Source organism: Enhydra lutris, unplaced genomic scaffold, assembly GCF_002288905.1.
Source record: "Enhydra lutris kenyoni isolate GAN:26980312 unplaced genomic scaffold, ASM228890v2 scaffoldscaffold1, whole genome shotgun sequence".
In the NCBI taxonomy this organism is placed as follows: domain Eukaryota; kingdom Metazoa; phylum Chordata; class Mammalia; order Carnivora; family Mustelidae; genus Enhydra; species Enhydra lutris.
The window spans coordinates 2,043,192-2,058,215 of NW_019154085.1; the positions used below are offsets into that span (position 1 = coordinate 2,043,192).

Sequence of the window (15,024 nt, forward strand, 5' to 3'; positions counted from 1 at the left end):
ACTTGAAATAAGGACATCAAAATTCTGTTGTATTACTTTTTCTTAAAATGCAATAGCAATTTAGTTTCTATAGATAAAATTATAAAATAAAAATGAGGATGTAAACAAGATTGGTGAAACTATTACATCTGTTCGCATTAATTAGTATTAAAAAGGTAATTATATGTTTATGTCTGATTATACTGTAGCTCAAGTAAAATGTTACAAAGTTAAAATTGACTAGTATTCCTTTAAGATTTATTGTAGGAAGTTTAAAAATAAAACAATTAAAGCCAAAGCATATATATATACACACACATATATATATTCATACATACACACATCATGCATACATATATACACACACTCACACACACACACACACACACACACACACACGTGTATGTATGTATTTTCATATATCTCATGATGCTTCCCGCTAAAAAGTCCTCTGTACTTCTTTCATGTTCTCTTTATTTCCCTAAAACATAAACACATCTTGGGAAGAGACAATGGCCAAAAGGCCCTGGAGTCAAAAAGGTACTAAATAATGAGGCAAATAAACTATCTAAACCTCTCAGATACTTTTAAAGAAGAAAAAAACAGCGGCTGTGTTTTAGCAGGTGAATTCATAGTGCCATCTTCACGTAAGGAAAACACCCGTCCTACACTGGCGGAAACAAGTGCCTATTCTTGGTGGCAAAGTTAAGAATGTCGCGTATCCTGCCAAATCTATTGCCACTCATATATGAAGAATTATATTTATCCACTCAACTATACTCCTCTTTCTTCCAAAATGTAAGGGGGTTCTGGAAAGTTGGCAGGCACTTGAAGCAAACCCGAAATGAGTGGGGAGCTTAGGGTTAGGGTTTATACACTTACTTTGGAACCAGTTGCTCCAACTTCACCTTTCGGGCCTTCAAGACCTTTGTGTCCCTAGGGAGAAAAATACAAATTTGTATTTTACTGCTTTTTTAATTCCCAGATGTGTAAAAGAAGAACCAAAAATAAGCTCACAGAAAGTGCCTTATAAAAACAGGTATTTAAAGTTGTTACCCAGAATGTTTCCAAATTCTCAACATTTTTTGAAAGCCTATTGGAAGAAAATTAAAATTAAAGCACCATTCTGAATTTGCAACATCTTCACCTTTCAGATTTTTGGAACTTCACAGAAATTTAATCTATAGCTACAAATGAAAAACCTACGGTGGTTTTAGAGAAGACAAGTAATTGTGGAGTTTCTATAGTTTTAGAATATGGGTTATAACTAAGGATGACATTCAAAATAATAATTAGTACAGCAGCAAGCATTCTAATCAGAAGCTCAACTACTCAAAACAGGGGCAGCCAGTATATACTTATCAAATATCACCCATGCTTTTGATATATAGACTATAGACTGATAAACAGATATGTAATTTTTTTTCTGGAATTTTGAGATCTTTTTTCATTTGAGGGTAAATCCTAATGCTTTTAAATCCACACATATGCTTATGCAAATACTCAATTCTATTTATCTAAAACCTACTGAAAACATATAAATATCTATTCTTTCCACATGTCAGAGCCCACTAACTTCATGGTTTGGAAATGCGGAAAATAGATTCCCCTTAAACTGCAAGTCACCAAGTATTTCTTTACAGTTTACTTTAGCAAAATTCATACAAAATAGTAATTAACAATGATCTTCTTTACTTGTTGACTCACAAGGAAACACCTTCAAAACTACATTTTATTGAAGTTTCTGTACTAGAATATAGAAAAACTGAACTACACAAATACTGAAAAGTTAAAAATCTCTTAACTTTTTATTCCTGGCACCACTACCACAATTTACAGGCAGTATACCTGAGGTAATGGAATGAAAAAGCAAAAGCTATAGCGGATAAAATACGTCCTCTAACTGACAGTACACTGCATTGACCCATAGCTACAGGTGTTTGCAAACTGGGGTGATGAGAGTCCTGAGCAGGATGGGTTTCCTGTTTAAGCTGCAGTAACTTCTCCGACTGTGGACCATTGTTCCTTCTGGGACAGAGATCTACAGCTCCTCTAACGCCTGTGGGACGGCTGTCTCAAAGTAACCTACAGCTTTCCTGACAACTCCTCACTCTCTCTCCTGCTAAGAACTGTAGCATTTCCTTCTGAGTTTTTTTAGAACTTTCTGCTACCATATCTACCATTTCTACCACCAGATCCATAACCACCACCATAGGGACTGCCTGAGCTTCTTCCTCCAAAACTGCCTCCCTTCATAGGTCCATAATTTGATTGCTGCTGTCCACCGTAATTTCCAAAACCATTATGGCTCCCACCACCACCTCCAAAATTTCTTCGTTCTTTATAATCATCATATCTTCCACCAACACTACCATATCCACCTCCTTGATTTCCATGTTCTCGTCCACCACCACCACAGCCTCTTCTACTACTATAAACAGGACCTACCACCATCATTGCCATCATCACCTCCGAATCCATTATATCCACCATCACCTCCTCCCTAACTCCTCTGTTCCCACCACCTCCACCACCATAGCCTCATCCTCCACCAAAGTTACCTCCATGACCCATAAAGTCGCCAGACCTACGTCCATGACCTTTGTGATCCAGCGGACTACATTCCTTTAGAAAATGCCTTCTCTACCTCACCATCGTGCCCTTTAATAGTGTGGTATTTCTGAACACAATTTTACCAACTGAATCATGATCATTAAAAGTTATAAAAGTAAACCCTCTCTTTTTTCCAGTGTCCTTGTCTTCCATAACTTCCATGGTTTCGATCTTGCCGTAGTTTTCAAAGTAGTCTCTCAGGTTTTATTCTTCTGTGTCTTCTTTAATACCCCCAATGGAAGTGTTCTTCACCGCTAGATGGACACCAGGCTTCACAGAACCGTCTCTGCAAACAGCTCTTCTTGGTTCCATTATAGGCTCACGAACCTGGCGTGGCCAAGCGCACCCTGCTGTTGCAAGGGGGTTTCCCTCCGCTCTGAGTGGCACGTAATTTCCACATCTGTACTTAGAATAAGGACGTATTGTCTTGAGCTATAAAGAGAGAAGCATTCTATGGCCCTCCAGACCTGGGCTGACTGGGCCTCTCCCATAACCTAGTGCTCTCTCTAGTATCACGTCACTTACCCCACCAAGCAGTCATTATGTCTTTTGGTGACTGTCACCCTTCTGAGCCTGAAGCTGAAGGCTAAGGATTTTTTTTGCTCATCCCTGTGTCTCCTTTGTAGCACAGTATCCAGCATACAGTAAGAACATAAAATGTATTTGTTTATAGAATCAAATGAAATTCAAAGGAAATATAAAAAACATATTGTAAATTTGGTAACCACAGATGAATACTGAGACCACGGCCCGCTAAGGACAACTGACTCATAGACTGTAACGATGCTGAAGGTTATGCTCCCAGACCCTGCTCAGTAAGCCTTAGTATCTGAAAGGACTATGAAGAGTTAAACTTACTCGGTGACCCTTCAGGCCTGGAAGACCAGGAGCCCCAGGAAATCCTCGCGCTCCCTGTGGGGGGCAGGAAAAAAAGATAAGGCATTTGAGAGTCATTAATAAGAACAGGAAATTGTTTAATATAATTTTGTTCAACAAAAATCTAATACTATAGTTTTTTTTTAAGCAAAATACCAAAGAAAAGAAAGGAGCAATATACTTTAACCTGTCAGAACACGCCAAGGTGATCGACGTTCACAAAGCAAACCCCCGTTAGGAGTGGAAACGCGCCTTACACAGACACATGGATTATTGCCAGGCATTGACGTGACAACGTTTCCAAATTTTGGAAAACTATATCACTGTGTTATAATTAGTAGCAAAACACGAAACAACACAAAAACAAACAAAAACCCCAAACCAACAAAAACCAGGGAAATCAGTCTGAGTCAACGTGTTCCATGTCTGAATCAGCTAGATCAGTTCATGTGGAAGAAAGTCAGGGAAGGAACTTACAGAAAACTACGCATTCTCTACATTGTGCTCTACTGGTGGCAGAAGAATAAATACGTCCATACGCAGCAAGATGTTCCACGTTCTTTGAACCACTAAATATTGGCCACAAAACAGGATTAGAAAGATCACATGAAAGTGTGATCAAAGATTTACTTTAAGTAAAATGTTCAGGAGAAGCTTTATGGTCTATGATTGTTTCAAAGATCAACTGAAGAAAGGAGATATCCCACAGGAGGTTTGGTCAGGAAGTATGGAGCGAACAAGTTGGGCCATAGACGCAATAATTCCTTAATTTGTACTAATTTTATGCATCCTCCACCTAACCATAGTAAACTAGAAAACTAGAAATCAAACAGAAAATTAAGCCCAAATGGTATGACTATTTGGAAATGATGCCAGCAACTTTTTCCTCAGACCCTCTTAAAATAGATAAGGACCAGTGACTTAATTATTTTCATTGTCTACGTTAATTTGGTTTTGAAATGAACGTCATCACCACTGGCACCAGTAGCCTGAGTACATCGATAGTGTAGATCGATGTCAGTTACTATCAATTATTACTATTAGTCTGCACATCCCTGGCACTTAGCCTAATGCCTGGTGAGTGGGCATCAATGAATAATCACCGAATAAACAACGGAAGAAATGATCTAACATTTCTCTTAACACTCACAGCACTTTTCCTAAACCTTTCCTGAGGAACTTCTCTTGTGCTAACACAATCTTAGACAGACGGAAAAGCCTTCTGTTCCGTACATCACCGCCTTCATTCACTGTGTACCAAATACTCAAGAAATGAAATTATACGATAAAAGCAAAGCAATCATTCCTGTGACCTCTTGCAGGGAAAACGTGTCTGTGGTGCTCTAAGGAGGGGTTATAATAATAAGGGCACAGCAAACCATGTTCTCTGAACAAAGAAACTTCCAGTCATTCTTCTGTTTCCACAGCCCTGTTTAGGAATTCTTCACTTCAAGAATTTCCTTTAAGTCTGTCCACTGGAATGTTCCCCATTACCCATATTTGTTCCCACTCCTTCCTGAACAGGAAACTCCATACCCTCAGCCTATAGGAGAAGTACCGAGCTGTGCTATTTCAGATCATTAGTTAGCTTTGAATTCTCGTGGTCTGCAAGGGAATTCTCATGTTCTTACACATCTCTACTACAACAGGAAACTGAACCAGATGTGCTAGGACTCATAAAATGTTCTCTTTCTGCTGACCGGAGGATGTCATCGCAGCCCAGTCACATGTGCTGTTGCACAGACTGGCGGACGCATCTGCCACATGCTGGCGGGGCCCACTTCCTCCCCACGGAGGCCTCGAGGAGAGGTTGTTCGAGAGCCCGGCAGGATGGGGTGCGGGAGCCTGGACCGGCCGACGTGGACATCTGTGCTAATGACTAAGCCGCATGCCTGTGTCTGCATTGACTCCCCGGGCTGATGGGGGAGGAGAGGGAGGAGGGAGAGAGCAGGGAGCCGGGGAATTGGTTTTATATTTGAAACAAAATAATCCTTGGAGCCCCGTAAGTTCCCTTAAAAGTGAGCACTCACTTGTTTAAAAAGAAAAGAAAAAAAAAAAACCAAACCCAGCATTGAACTTCCTGCTCTTTCAGGAAGTAAGTGGAGAGTAATTCAGTACTACCAGGTGTACCAAGTGGCAGAAACATCAGAAAATTATAGGAAACGTCGTAAGTGGAAGGTCGAACCTATTTAGGGGTTATCAGACAAGGTAAAGCTTTAAGAGCAAGAATGTTAAGAGGATGTTTGCTGCTTCTCTCTCATTTTCCCCATTGCCCGGGTAGCACATCCTGGGAGAGGGTCTATCCAAGTAGCGTGAGAAGGATGGAAAGGTGGGTTCAGTGTATGGCCACGTGGCCCAGGTCTTGAATTCTGGTGGAGCGTGTAAGCAGGGACAGGTCCTTGTAGCAAGCCAGGGGCATAAAAAGCTGTGTTAGGAGTCATCAGTGGAAATTGTCATTAGATTCTAGGACCAGAACATCAAGAATTTCAGCCAACATGAGGGTTTGAGGGGCAGCCAAAGAGGCATCCTGTCCATAATTCATTGTTCCTGTATAAATAAACAAATCCATAAACTCTCAAGCTGTTTTTTCTGACGTGTAAACTGTACAAAATAAAAATATTAAAGACAAATGGGATTGGGAGGTTGTGAAATAGAAACAGGTCAGGTTGGTGACTTCGTAAATCTGACATTCCTTTTGGAGAGTATCTGGTTAGGTTATGAAATAATTATCGAGCTCAGGAGCATTATTTGTGTGGAGCCGATATAAAATAGGAAATTGGAATCGGCCGTCACTTTGGCAAAACGTACTGTTCCGCAGTGACAGAAGGGCACACATCTTGATGCTAGTGTCTAGTACACATGTATATAATGAATTACAAGGCAATTTTACTGTTCTTTACTTCCCAAAGTTTGCCTCTGTGGCATCGTATTGAGATGTATAAACTTACCGGAGATCCTGCAAACCCCACTTCACCGGGATTTCCATTTCTACCAGGTTCACCCTTTAAGGGAAACAAACAAAAAACAAACCAGAAAACAAGGTGAGGGGGAAGCAAGGAGGATTAAAACGCTCCCTTCTGACACTAGGTGATGAGTCAGTTGCAGTCAAGCGCAGATACAAGTCTTTTTCAGAAAGCCATGTCCCCCCACCCCAAGATGGAAAGCTCATGCCCAGTGTTCTAGACAACGTAAGAGTGAAGCAGGCGTTGTTTCTGGTGGGAGTCTATTACAGCAAGTCAGGTGTGAGGGTTTCATTAACTTACCCAGAAAAAGAAATTAATATAAGTTATACTCACCTGACCTAGCTCACCATTTTACAAACATCAAAATTTACACCCACATGAACGCACAGGTACGTGCTATGAATTCTACACGAACGTGCAGCACTGAACTAAAACAGTTTCTTAGAACACTTCTTGTCATTTATTTTCTTGTGATAAAATAATTAAGAACTACTAGACATATTTTCTTTATGATGAAATTCAATGTAATCTGCTGAAATAAATCTCTTTGAAACACAAAGAGGAAATATTTACTTGGCTTAAGATCACACAGAAATTAATGGTTTATCCATGATTTTATCCTCAACTTTGGTACAACTAAGAAAAAAATCCAGAAAAGCAAATCTGTTTTTGTATCCAGTTCTTAGATCACATGTTATTACTGTTAAAACCTGGAATTGAGTCTCAACTTTAAAAATCCAATGGAAGAAATGGCTTTTGCTGCACTGGAGAGCAGTATTGGTGCTATACTATTAATACATCAAAAATTTCCATTTAATGAAGACTTCATTACATCATACTGATGTTTTGCCATCAGAGCCAGGTACTTTTTTTTAAGTTTACTTAGAGGTTCCATCAACAAAATTGACAACAATTCTAGTATCTTACAGAGAAATCACAATGGCAAACCGGGGGAATGCAAGGAAGAACCTGGAACCTAATAATATAAAATCAACAAAATTAAGAATACTTTCAGACTTTTGTATAACTACACTGAGTTCTCCAGTTTTGCATGCGTTTAATGAAAGCTAAAAGCAAGGGAAATACATTGGGAGTTAATAAATCATATCCATGTTAACACTATCGTTCCTTCTTAACCTCTTCAAAATTTCAAAGTGTAATGAAGGCAGGAAGCTTACATCTTCCCCAGGTTTTCCAGGAGGGCCCTCTGGTCCGCGTGCTCCTATCGGACCCTAACAACAAAGCAAAACAAAAGGAAAAAAAGAATATTTACTTATATTGGCCCATGCCTACGAATGATATAATTAAAATATTCTTGAGACAAATATCAGAGAAACTAGCTTTATCTGTCTGAATTTTACGTTGCATGCCTCAGATTATGAGTTCCAAGGAAAAAAATTTAATTTCATGAGAGCAAATATCTTAGTACGGTCTGCTAACATATTCAAGGCCTCTGAATTCAAATTCTCTGCCGTCAGAAACATAACACAGGCCCCCCGAACTGGCCTCCAACTTCTTGCTACGTTAAGACAGAGCTGATGAAACAAACAGCTCGGACACCGTCAGGATGCCAGACCCGTCTTCAACCGGGTCCCGTGCTTCTTGACATTTACCGTGGGTCCAGGTTCACCAGGCTCGCCAGGAGGTCCAGTAGGCCCAACGCCGCCCTAAAATTGAGAACAAATGATGCAAATAAATATAATTATTTGTAAATTACATGTGTAAACCAAAGAAAAGCAGAACACGACATTATGTATTCCTGCAGGGTAGGGCAGTCGCTTAATCTGCAAGTCTCCACCACTTTCCAGCTCTGCGACTTCGAGGGAGTCACTAAATCTCTCTAAACCTCCATTTCCTAATCATGAAATGAGAATAATAATGCTACCTACTTCACTGGGCTGTCATCGGTCTCTTGAGAACCAGCGCACATTTAGAACCCAGAACAGTGTGGGCGCGTAGTGAGCGTCCCATGGGTGGCAGCGACCATCGTCTTCCTCAGTCATACAGAATGGCCAAAGTCAGACTCCACACACATGATAATGGCAATGTAAAATCTTTGGCAGAGCTAAGAATTCTTTTTTTTCCTTTCCTTTGAAAAATTATTTCCTACTGCTCGTCAAATCACTACAAAATTTAAAATAGCGCTACACTAACTTATTAGTATTCGATATGCTATAGAAAGAAAGGACAGTATTACATTCTTTTTAAAGACGCCCCCATGGAGTGATTACCTTGACTGTGGCTTCTAGTACCACGTGGTGGTACCCTTTAATGATTTGCTTTCACAACCTCCTAGTTAGCACATAACCAATTCGGAACATGTTCATTATGACATGAGATAATGATCTGTTATTTCAGAAGCAAAGGCATATAAAAATCTTTTGTGTTGGAGGCCAGTCACATAGAGAAACCAGATGATAAAACTTGAGCCCCATGAAGAAACTTTGAAAAACAAGCCGCATACGTTTCTGAGTAGAAGTTAATTGAGTACAGCCTGTTCCGAGTGAGCACTACAATATGAAATTTAGAGACCGGCCAAGAGCACTCACGTCACAGAGACCTCACTTGTACTTTTTTTTACTTTGCCATAGTAGGTAGTTTAATTATAAAAAGACTTACTTGCTGCCCTTGTAAGCCTTGAGGTCCCCTTGGACCGACAGGACCCTTAAAAACAAATGAGAAGAAAAGTTGCATAGTGTTCATGACAGTTGGGTCAAACATTTCAAAAATGTTGAATCAGGCTTAGAATCTGGAAAAGTGAAGCTTTGACAGTGAAAGATGATGACATTCTCCATTTGTCCTCATCTGGAACGCAGTTGAGTTCAAGAAGATTAAAGTTTGGGCAACATTTGGGATGATTTTATACATACTTTCACTCTCATAAAGAGAAAGAAGAATATGCCTGTGTACATCCAGTGCCTTTGGGACAAGACCGTTTGCATGCTCAAGGGGTGGTTCTGTTAAACCAGAATATCCAACAAAAGAAAAATCTTGGCAGGGGAAAGTGATTCTCAAACTGTCTAGTGAGTTCTTCAGTCTCACAGTAGATAAACTCCTGTAACTTAAATGAGTGCACTAAATTAAACACTTAGGAAGCTATCAATGATAATTGACTAGATCATATTAAGTGTAAAATTATCTATGGCACTGAGATTTCTTGATTATTTCTTCTTTCATAACACACATTTAAAGTATCCGCATAGGCCTTCCCCATCTAAATAAGAAATGATTGATTACACTGGGGCAGGAAAAAGGGAAGAAAAAGAAAACGCCTTTTTAAAAACTGTATTAACCGTATAGCCATAAAATTTTTGAAATGACAGAAAAAGTGAAACCAATTAAATCAAAATCAGGTTCGTTCTTATGGCAAAAATTTAAATTTTTATTTTGAATTGATCTGGGTTTTAGCTAGGAAGAAAACAAAAGTGCCCTTTAAAAACTAAACGTGTATGCAATTGGAACTTCAAATGGATGAAAACACATATATATCAGAAACATATCCCAAGGTAGTCCTTGAATGAGCCACGCTGCTAGTAGGCAGACAGTGTGCAACGATGGGTGACAGGGGTGGTTACGTACGTGGTTTAACTTTACACTTGCTATTGCCTGAAATCCCATTAATCTGGGATGCCTTCGAATTATGTCATGAGCAAAAAAGCATGGGAGAGTTGGTTGTATAAATGTTAATTTGTTCAGTGAGATTGTATTCTCCAAAGACCCAGGTTAACGTACTTGCCCAGAGAAAATGGGACTCTTTTTGCAGTTGAAGAAAATTCAGAAGATGATGGGAATGGCTACTAGGCCCAGTCGGGAACTTTATGGGTGTTGGCATAGGCAGTCAGAGGATATTAAGCAGGAAATAATGAAAATTAAAATGGCAAAATTTCCCATGTGAAAGTTTTGCCAAATCACTGTTTCTGACAACACCATAAAAACCACGGGTTTTGTGGTGGTGGTGGTTATAGGTTTTAAAATTCTTTATTTTCTTCAAATATTAAATGAAACATACAGGCAACCCTTTATTAAAGTCAACAAGTTCTTCGCACATCTCTGAAGGGAACACCCCTGGGCTTCTAGTTGGTACACGCAGGGTTTGACAAATAAATTGAATGAGTTAACGGATGGACGGGTGTGTTCTAGAAGATACATGCTACTTCTTAACCAGCTAATTCAAACCTTGCTTTATGTAACGTTATTTTCCACAAGAACATGGATTATCAGTAGAATCTGTACTTACCACAGAGCCAGGCATGAGTCCCACTTGACTCCCCAGTCCGGACTTCTCGTCTAAGCCGGCCATCTGAGCTGAAAACGGCTACAAGAGCAATGTTTCGTGTTATTCCCACAGTGGAAGACACAGAGCGAGAAACTTTTAAACTGACAATTGCACATTCTCCGGGATTCTCATAGAAAGACTCTTCGGAGAACTGTTTTGCACTTTGGCTTTAAAGCGCAGAAGGAGATTCGCGTTCTTTCTCGCTGTGTGTGTTTTTGATCGAACAATGTTCCTCAGAGTATTTCACAGCGAAGCTCCTTCAGAGCGACTAGCTCGGGGCCAGGCGCGTCCCGCTCAGTAGACGCAGGCCCCGGCCCGCCCGTCTGACCCAGGTCCGCGTTCACTCTGCGCACCTGACGTCCTTCCACGGCTGAACAAAGGCCGAGAGAGGCTTTTAGAACTTTTCTCCTGAAGATCACAGTTTCCATTCCAGGCTGTTTCACTCAGATGGAATTCTTGTTCCTTTGCTCATGACCAGCAAACTTTAACCGTATTCATACAATTTGATAAAGATTTTATGACCCTTTTAATGACTTTTTGGCTGTTCCAAGAATTGGCAATGTTTTATCTTCTCTCTTTCACTTCACAAAAACTCTGGCAACCCAACTGACCCAAACTGGCCATATGTATGCCAGGAGTTCGATGAAATTTCCAGATTTTAGTGGGAAAAATGTGTATATTGTTTAAAAAAAATAAATTGGCAATTCCTTCTGCAATCAGTTGAGAAGCAACGATATAAATTATGATAAAACAAAAATCCTATGTCAGGCTCCAAATGTCCTCTAGTCTCATTATGTCTCTTCTCCTAAACCCTCTGTCTGCCACTACGAATTCAGGGAGGTAAACATAGAAAGACATTTTGTTTTATTTTGTTTCTGGCGAGAAACTGAACTTGGGAGATCATCAGGTAGCATTTTCGGTGTCCACTCGGGCCGCTGCCGACCATCGATCTTACTGGAAGTGTCGTCCCCCTCCCGGGGAGCACAGAACCCAGCTCTGGAGCGTTCTGAGTCCAGAGAACAGCAGAAGGAGGAAGATGTTGCTCTTCCAGTTTACAGTGGGGAGGGTGTCCGCGGCCCTTCGGACCCACCAAGCGGACGTGGAAGCACAAGGACTGTGGCGTGGCACGTGAGGGAGGCCGTCTGGGGTGCGCGACGGTCCCTGCACACTCCCTGGTCTTCTGGTGGCTGCGTTCACCTGCTCTCACCGTCAGAGGCCAACGTCCGCACGAAGACGACTTGAAGTCACAATAAATCAGAAACTTGGGTGGGGGGATGGGCAAAACAGGCACGAACCTCTGGTCATAAAATCGAAAGTCGCAGGGATGAGAAATGCGGCAGAGGGGACGGAATCACAACACCGTGACCGCGCTGTGTGGGACAGATGGTGACCACACGCACGGCGCTGGGCACGAGGAAGGTCCAGGACTGTCGATCACTACATTGTACACTCGGAACTACCGTGACATGGTGGTATGTCAACAGTCCTTCAGTAATGACCATTTTAGAACTTGACAAATGATCTAAACATAACATCGAATAACGCATAGAACTCACCCGGCTCATTCCGTCAGGTCCTGGGTGGGATGGATGTCCCGGAGGCCCTGGGGCACCAGGTTGACCGGGAACACCTGGTTCTCCATCGATTCCCTGAGGACCGCGAGGACCCTGGGAGACAAGCCAGCGCCAGTTAGAACACGTTGCCAAATACGTACTCAGTAGAAAGCTAAAAGCACGGACTTCTTGAGGCAGATGAAGTGCTCATTATTTTAAAAAGGAGTGGAAGTAATGTACGATTCCAATTCTGGGACATTCTGGAGAAGGTGAAATTATGGAGGCAGTAAAAAGACGAGCAGTGGCCAGGGGTTGGGGTGGGAATGGGGAGATGAAAAGGCGAGCACAGAGGAATTTTAGGACGGTGAAAACTCTCTGTGTGATACTGTGAGGACGAATTTGTGCCGGCACACATGCGTCCAGACCCATGGAGTATCGCCCCAGGAGCAATTCTAATGTAAATGATGGATTCTGATGGGGGAGGTTGATAATGGGGAAGTGGGGAGGGCTACGGATGTACCAGGACAGAGCCTACATGAGCACTCACTGTGCCTTCCTTTGCATTTTGATGTGAAATTCAAACTTCTCTACAAAAAATAAAGTCCTGTATAAAAAAAAAAAACTCCATAGTGATCCGGCCACCTACAGTAATTCCATCAGCTCTGAGGACACTGCTGACTCCAGCACTGGCCACCGCCTCTCCATCAGGGCTTGGTACATTCTGGGTGAACATTTCACTTCTGATGTATTAAATCCCCAGTAATGAGCCTTCTTGGAAAATTATAAAGTTGTATTCAGTTCACCAGCATTCTAGAATAAACTTCCCTATTTGGTTGGTTTTGTGGTGTTTAACCAGAATTTCTAAATTCACTTGTCTGTTTAGATTACAGTTAACTATATGTGTGCCTACTTAACCTCCTCCCACCCAAAAACATCTGAAAGACCCTTGACCGGGGTTTGTGGGTTTTCCATCTTTCTAATGTTTTAATGTTTTGTATAGTTCTTGGCACATAGTAGACACAATATATGCTTATTATATTTTCACATTTCAATCCTCTTTCTTCAAGTCTGGCCTACTTTATTTTCCTTCCCACCCCCCAAAGGTTGACTAGACCAGTGAGAAACAGAGGGAAAGGCACAGTGACCCAGCCAAGCCTAGTTCTCAGAGAAGTGAGCAACGACTTCTCGCTGCCAAATTCCACCCTCCTCCCAACCCACATTCTGAAGGCCGCTTGGTGGACAGCCACGTCCTCAGTTCTGGAAGCGCTCCATCCCCCAATCTCATCATTCCCACAAGTCTTGTGAAGCATTTTCTGACTTTTTAACCCTCAAGAGTCTTAACAGACTTTCAAAAGAAAGAAGGGACTAAGGAACTCAAAAGTCAGTATGATTTTTACAATTAAAAGTAGGGATCAAGAAAAATATGGTGAGTGAATTGGAGTTTATTAGAAGAAGCAGCGTCTCATGCCTAAACATGAGACTACCTCGTGGCTCACAACAAGTAATCAAAATGTGAGCCGGTACCGCAGGAAGAAACAAGCTGAATGGGATGGGGAGCTTACCTGCTGGCTTTGGGGGGAGCGGCATAATAGCTATTCAGTAATTAATATATTCAAACATTCATATGGATTCACAGAGCTACGTTTACTTCTAGGAACAGAGGAATATAAGTGAACTTGTCTATTCAAATAGACGTAGATAATCTGAAAAACTCACACTTTAAGGACTAATTTCTCAGAAAATCATTCTCCTCCTTTATCAAGTCAAACACTAACTGCTAAACCACCGTCAATTCACCGAACTTTTATTACAGGCGAGAGGTGGGTTTTTGTCGCCCTGTGGGGTTCCTGGGTCACAGGAATGGGAGCAGCACCAGCCGGAAGTTCCTACGGTCAACGGCGGCACCGAAACACCCACCGCCTGGTCTACTCAAGGAGGCTGGTGTGGAAAACCGTGTCTTTTTGAAATGTGAAGTTGCTAACCGATAACCAGATGTTGTAGGACACAAAAAGTGAGCCGCGACATCTCTGCTCCCAAGGGGATTTCTGAAGACAACACCAACAACTTCATTTGGTGCCCATGAGAGTAGAGAGAAGTTTGGGTAATATTCGTCCTCAAAAGTCGCGTCCTTTCTCATCGCTCTGCGATTAACAGTCACGTCTCCAAGTCCACTCTGAGGACAGCTTCTCTGTCGACTCCAGATGCATTCTGCGCCTCCAAGGCATCTCCTCTACATAGACTACATGACTTAATCTTATGCAAATTGAGATTAAAATTAATAAAAATGTATAAAAATTATCCAAAATTAAGTGAACATAACTATAAGTGAAGGTAAGAAAAACAGAGTTCATGAGCAGTTTTACGGATAGACACTGAAAACAAAAACTATAATTTGGGAACACATTAAAGTACATATTTTCATATTTCCAAGTGAGCTGAATTATATACATTTTATATTGAGGTAAATATCCTATTTGTTTTCATTCCCACCCATCCCCAGATCCCAGCACGGATCTCAGTCGGAGTCTGCAGTGAGAAGTACTGACAGATGACCACGAGGTGGCGGCCTTTAAACGTCCACGAACAGAGAAGCGTGTTCATCACACGCACGCACACATACACACGCATGCACACACACAGACACACACACAGACACCCACACACACCACACACAGACACACATGCACACACAGATGCACACACACAGACACACGCACAGACACCCACACACACCACACACAGACACACATGCACACGCATGCAC

At 41.5% G+C, this 15,024-nt stretch overlaps 1 protein-coding gene across 1 annotated transcript in view; it reads right to left on the minus strand.

Moving 5' to 3' along the window:
• LOC111141519 (collagen type V alpha 2 chain) overlaps window positions 1-15,024 on the minus strand; it is a 137,611-nt gene that overhangs the window by 44,157 nt on the left and 78,430 nt on the right. Inside the window, exons 7-14 of the mRNA XM_022494132.1 lie at window positions 12,264-12,374; window positions 10,669-10,746; window positions 9,051-9,095; window positions 8,045-8,098; window positions 7,610-7,663; window positions 6,417-6,470; window positions 3,451-3,504; window positions 862-915 (exon numbers count right to left, since the gene is read on the minus strand). Coding sequence (XP_022349840.1) covers window positions 862-915; window positions 3,451-3,504; window positions 6,417-6,470; window positions 7,610-7,663; window positions 8,045-8,098; window positions 9,051-9,095; window positions 10,669-10,746; window positions 12,264-12,374 — 504 coding nt within the window. The remainder of the gene's footprint in view (window positions 1-861; window positions 916-3,450; window positions 3,505-6,416; window positions 6,471-7,609; window positions 7,664-8,044; window positions 8,099-9,050; window positions 9,096-10,668; window positions 10,747-12,263; window positions 12,375-15,024) is intronic.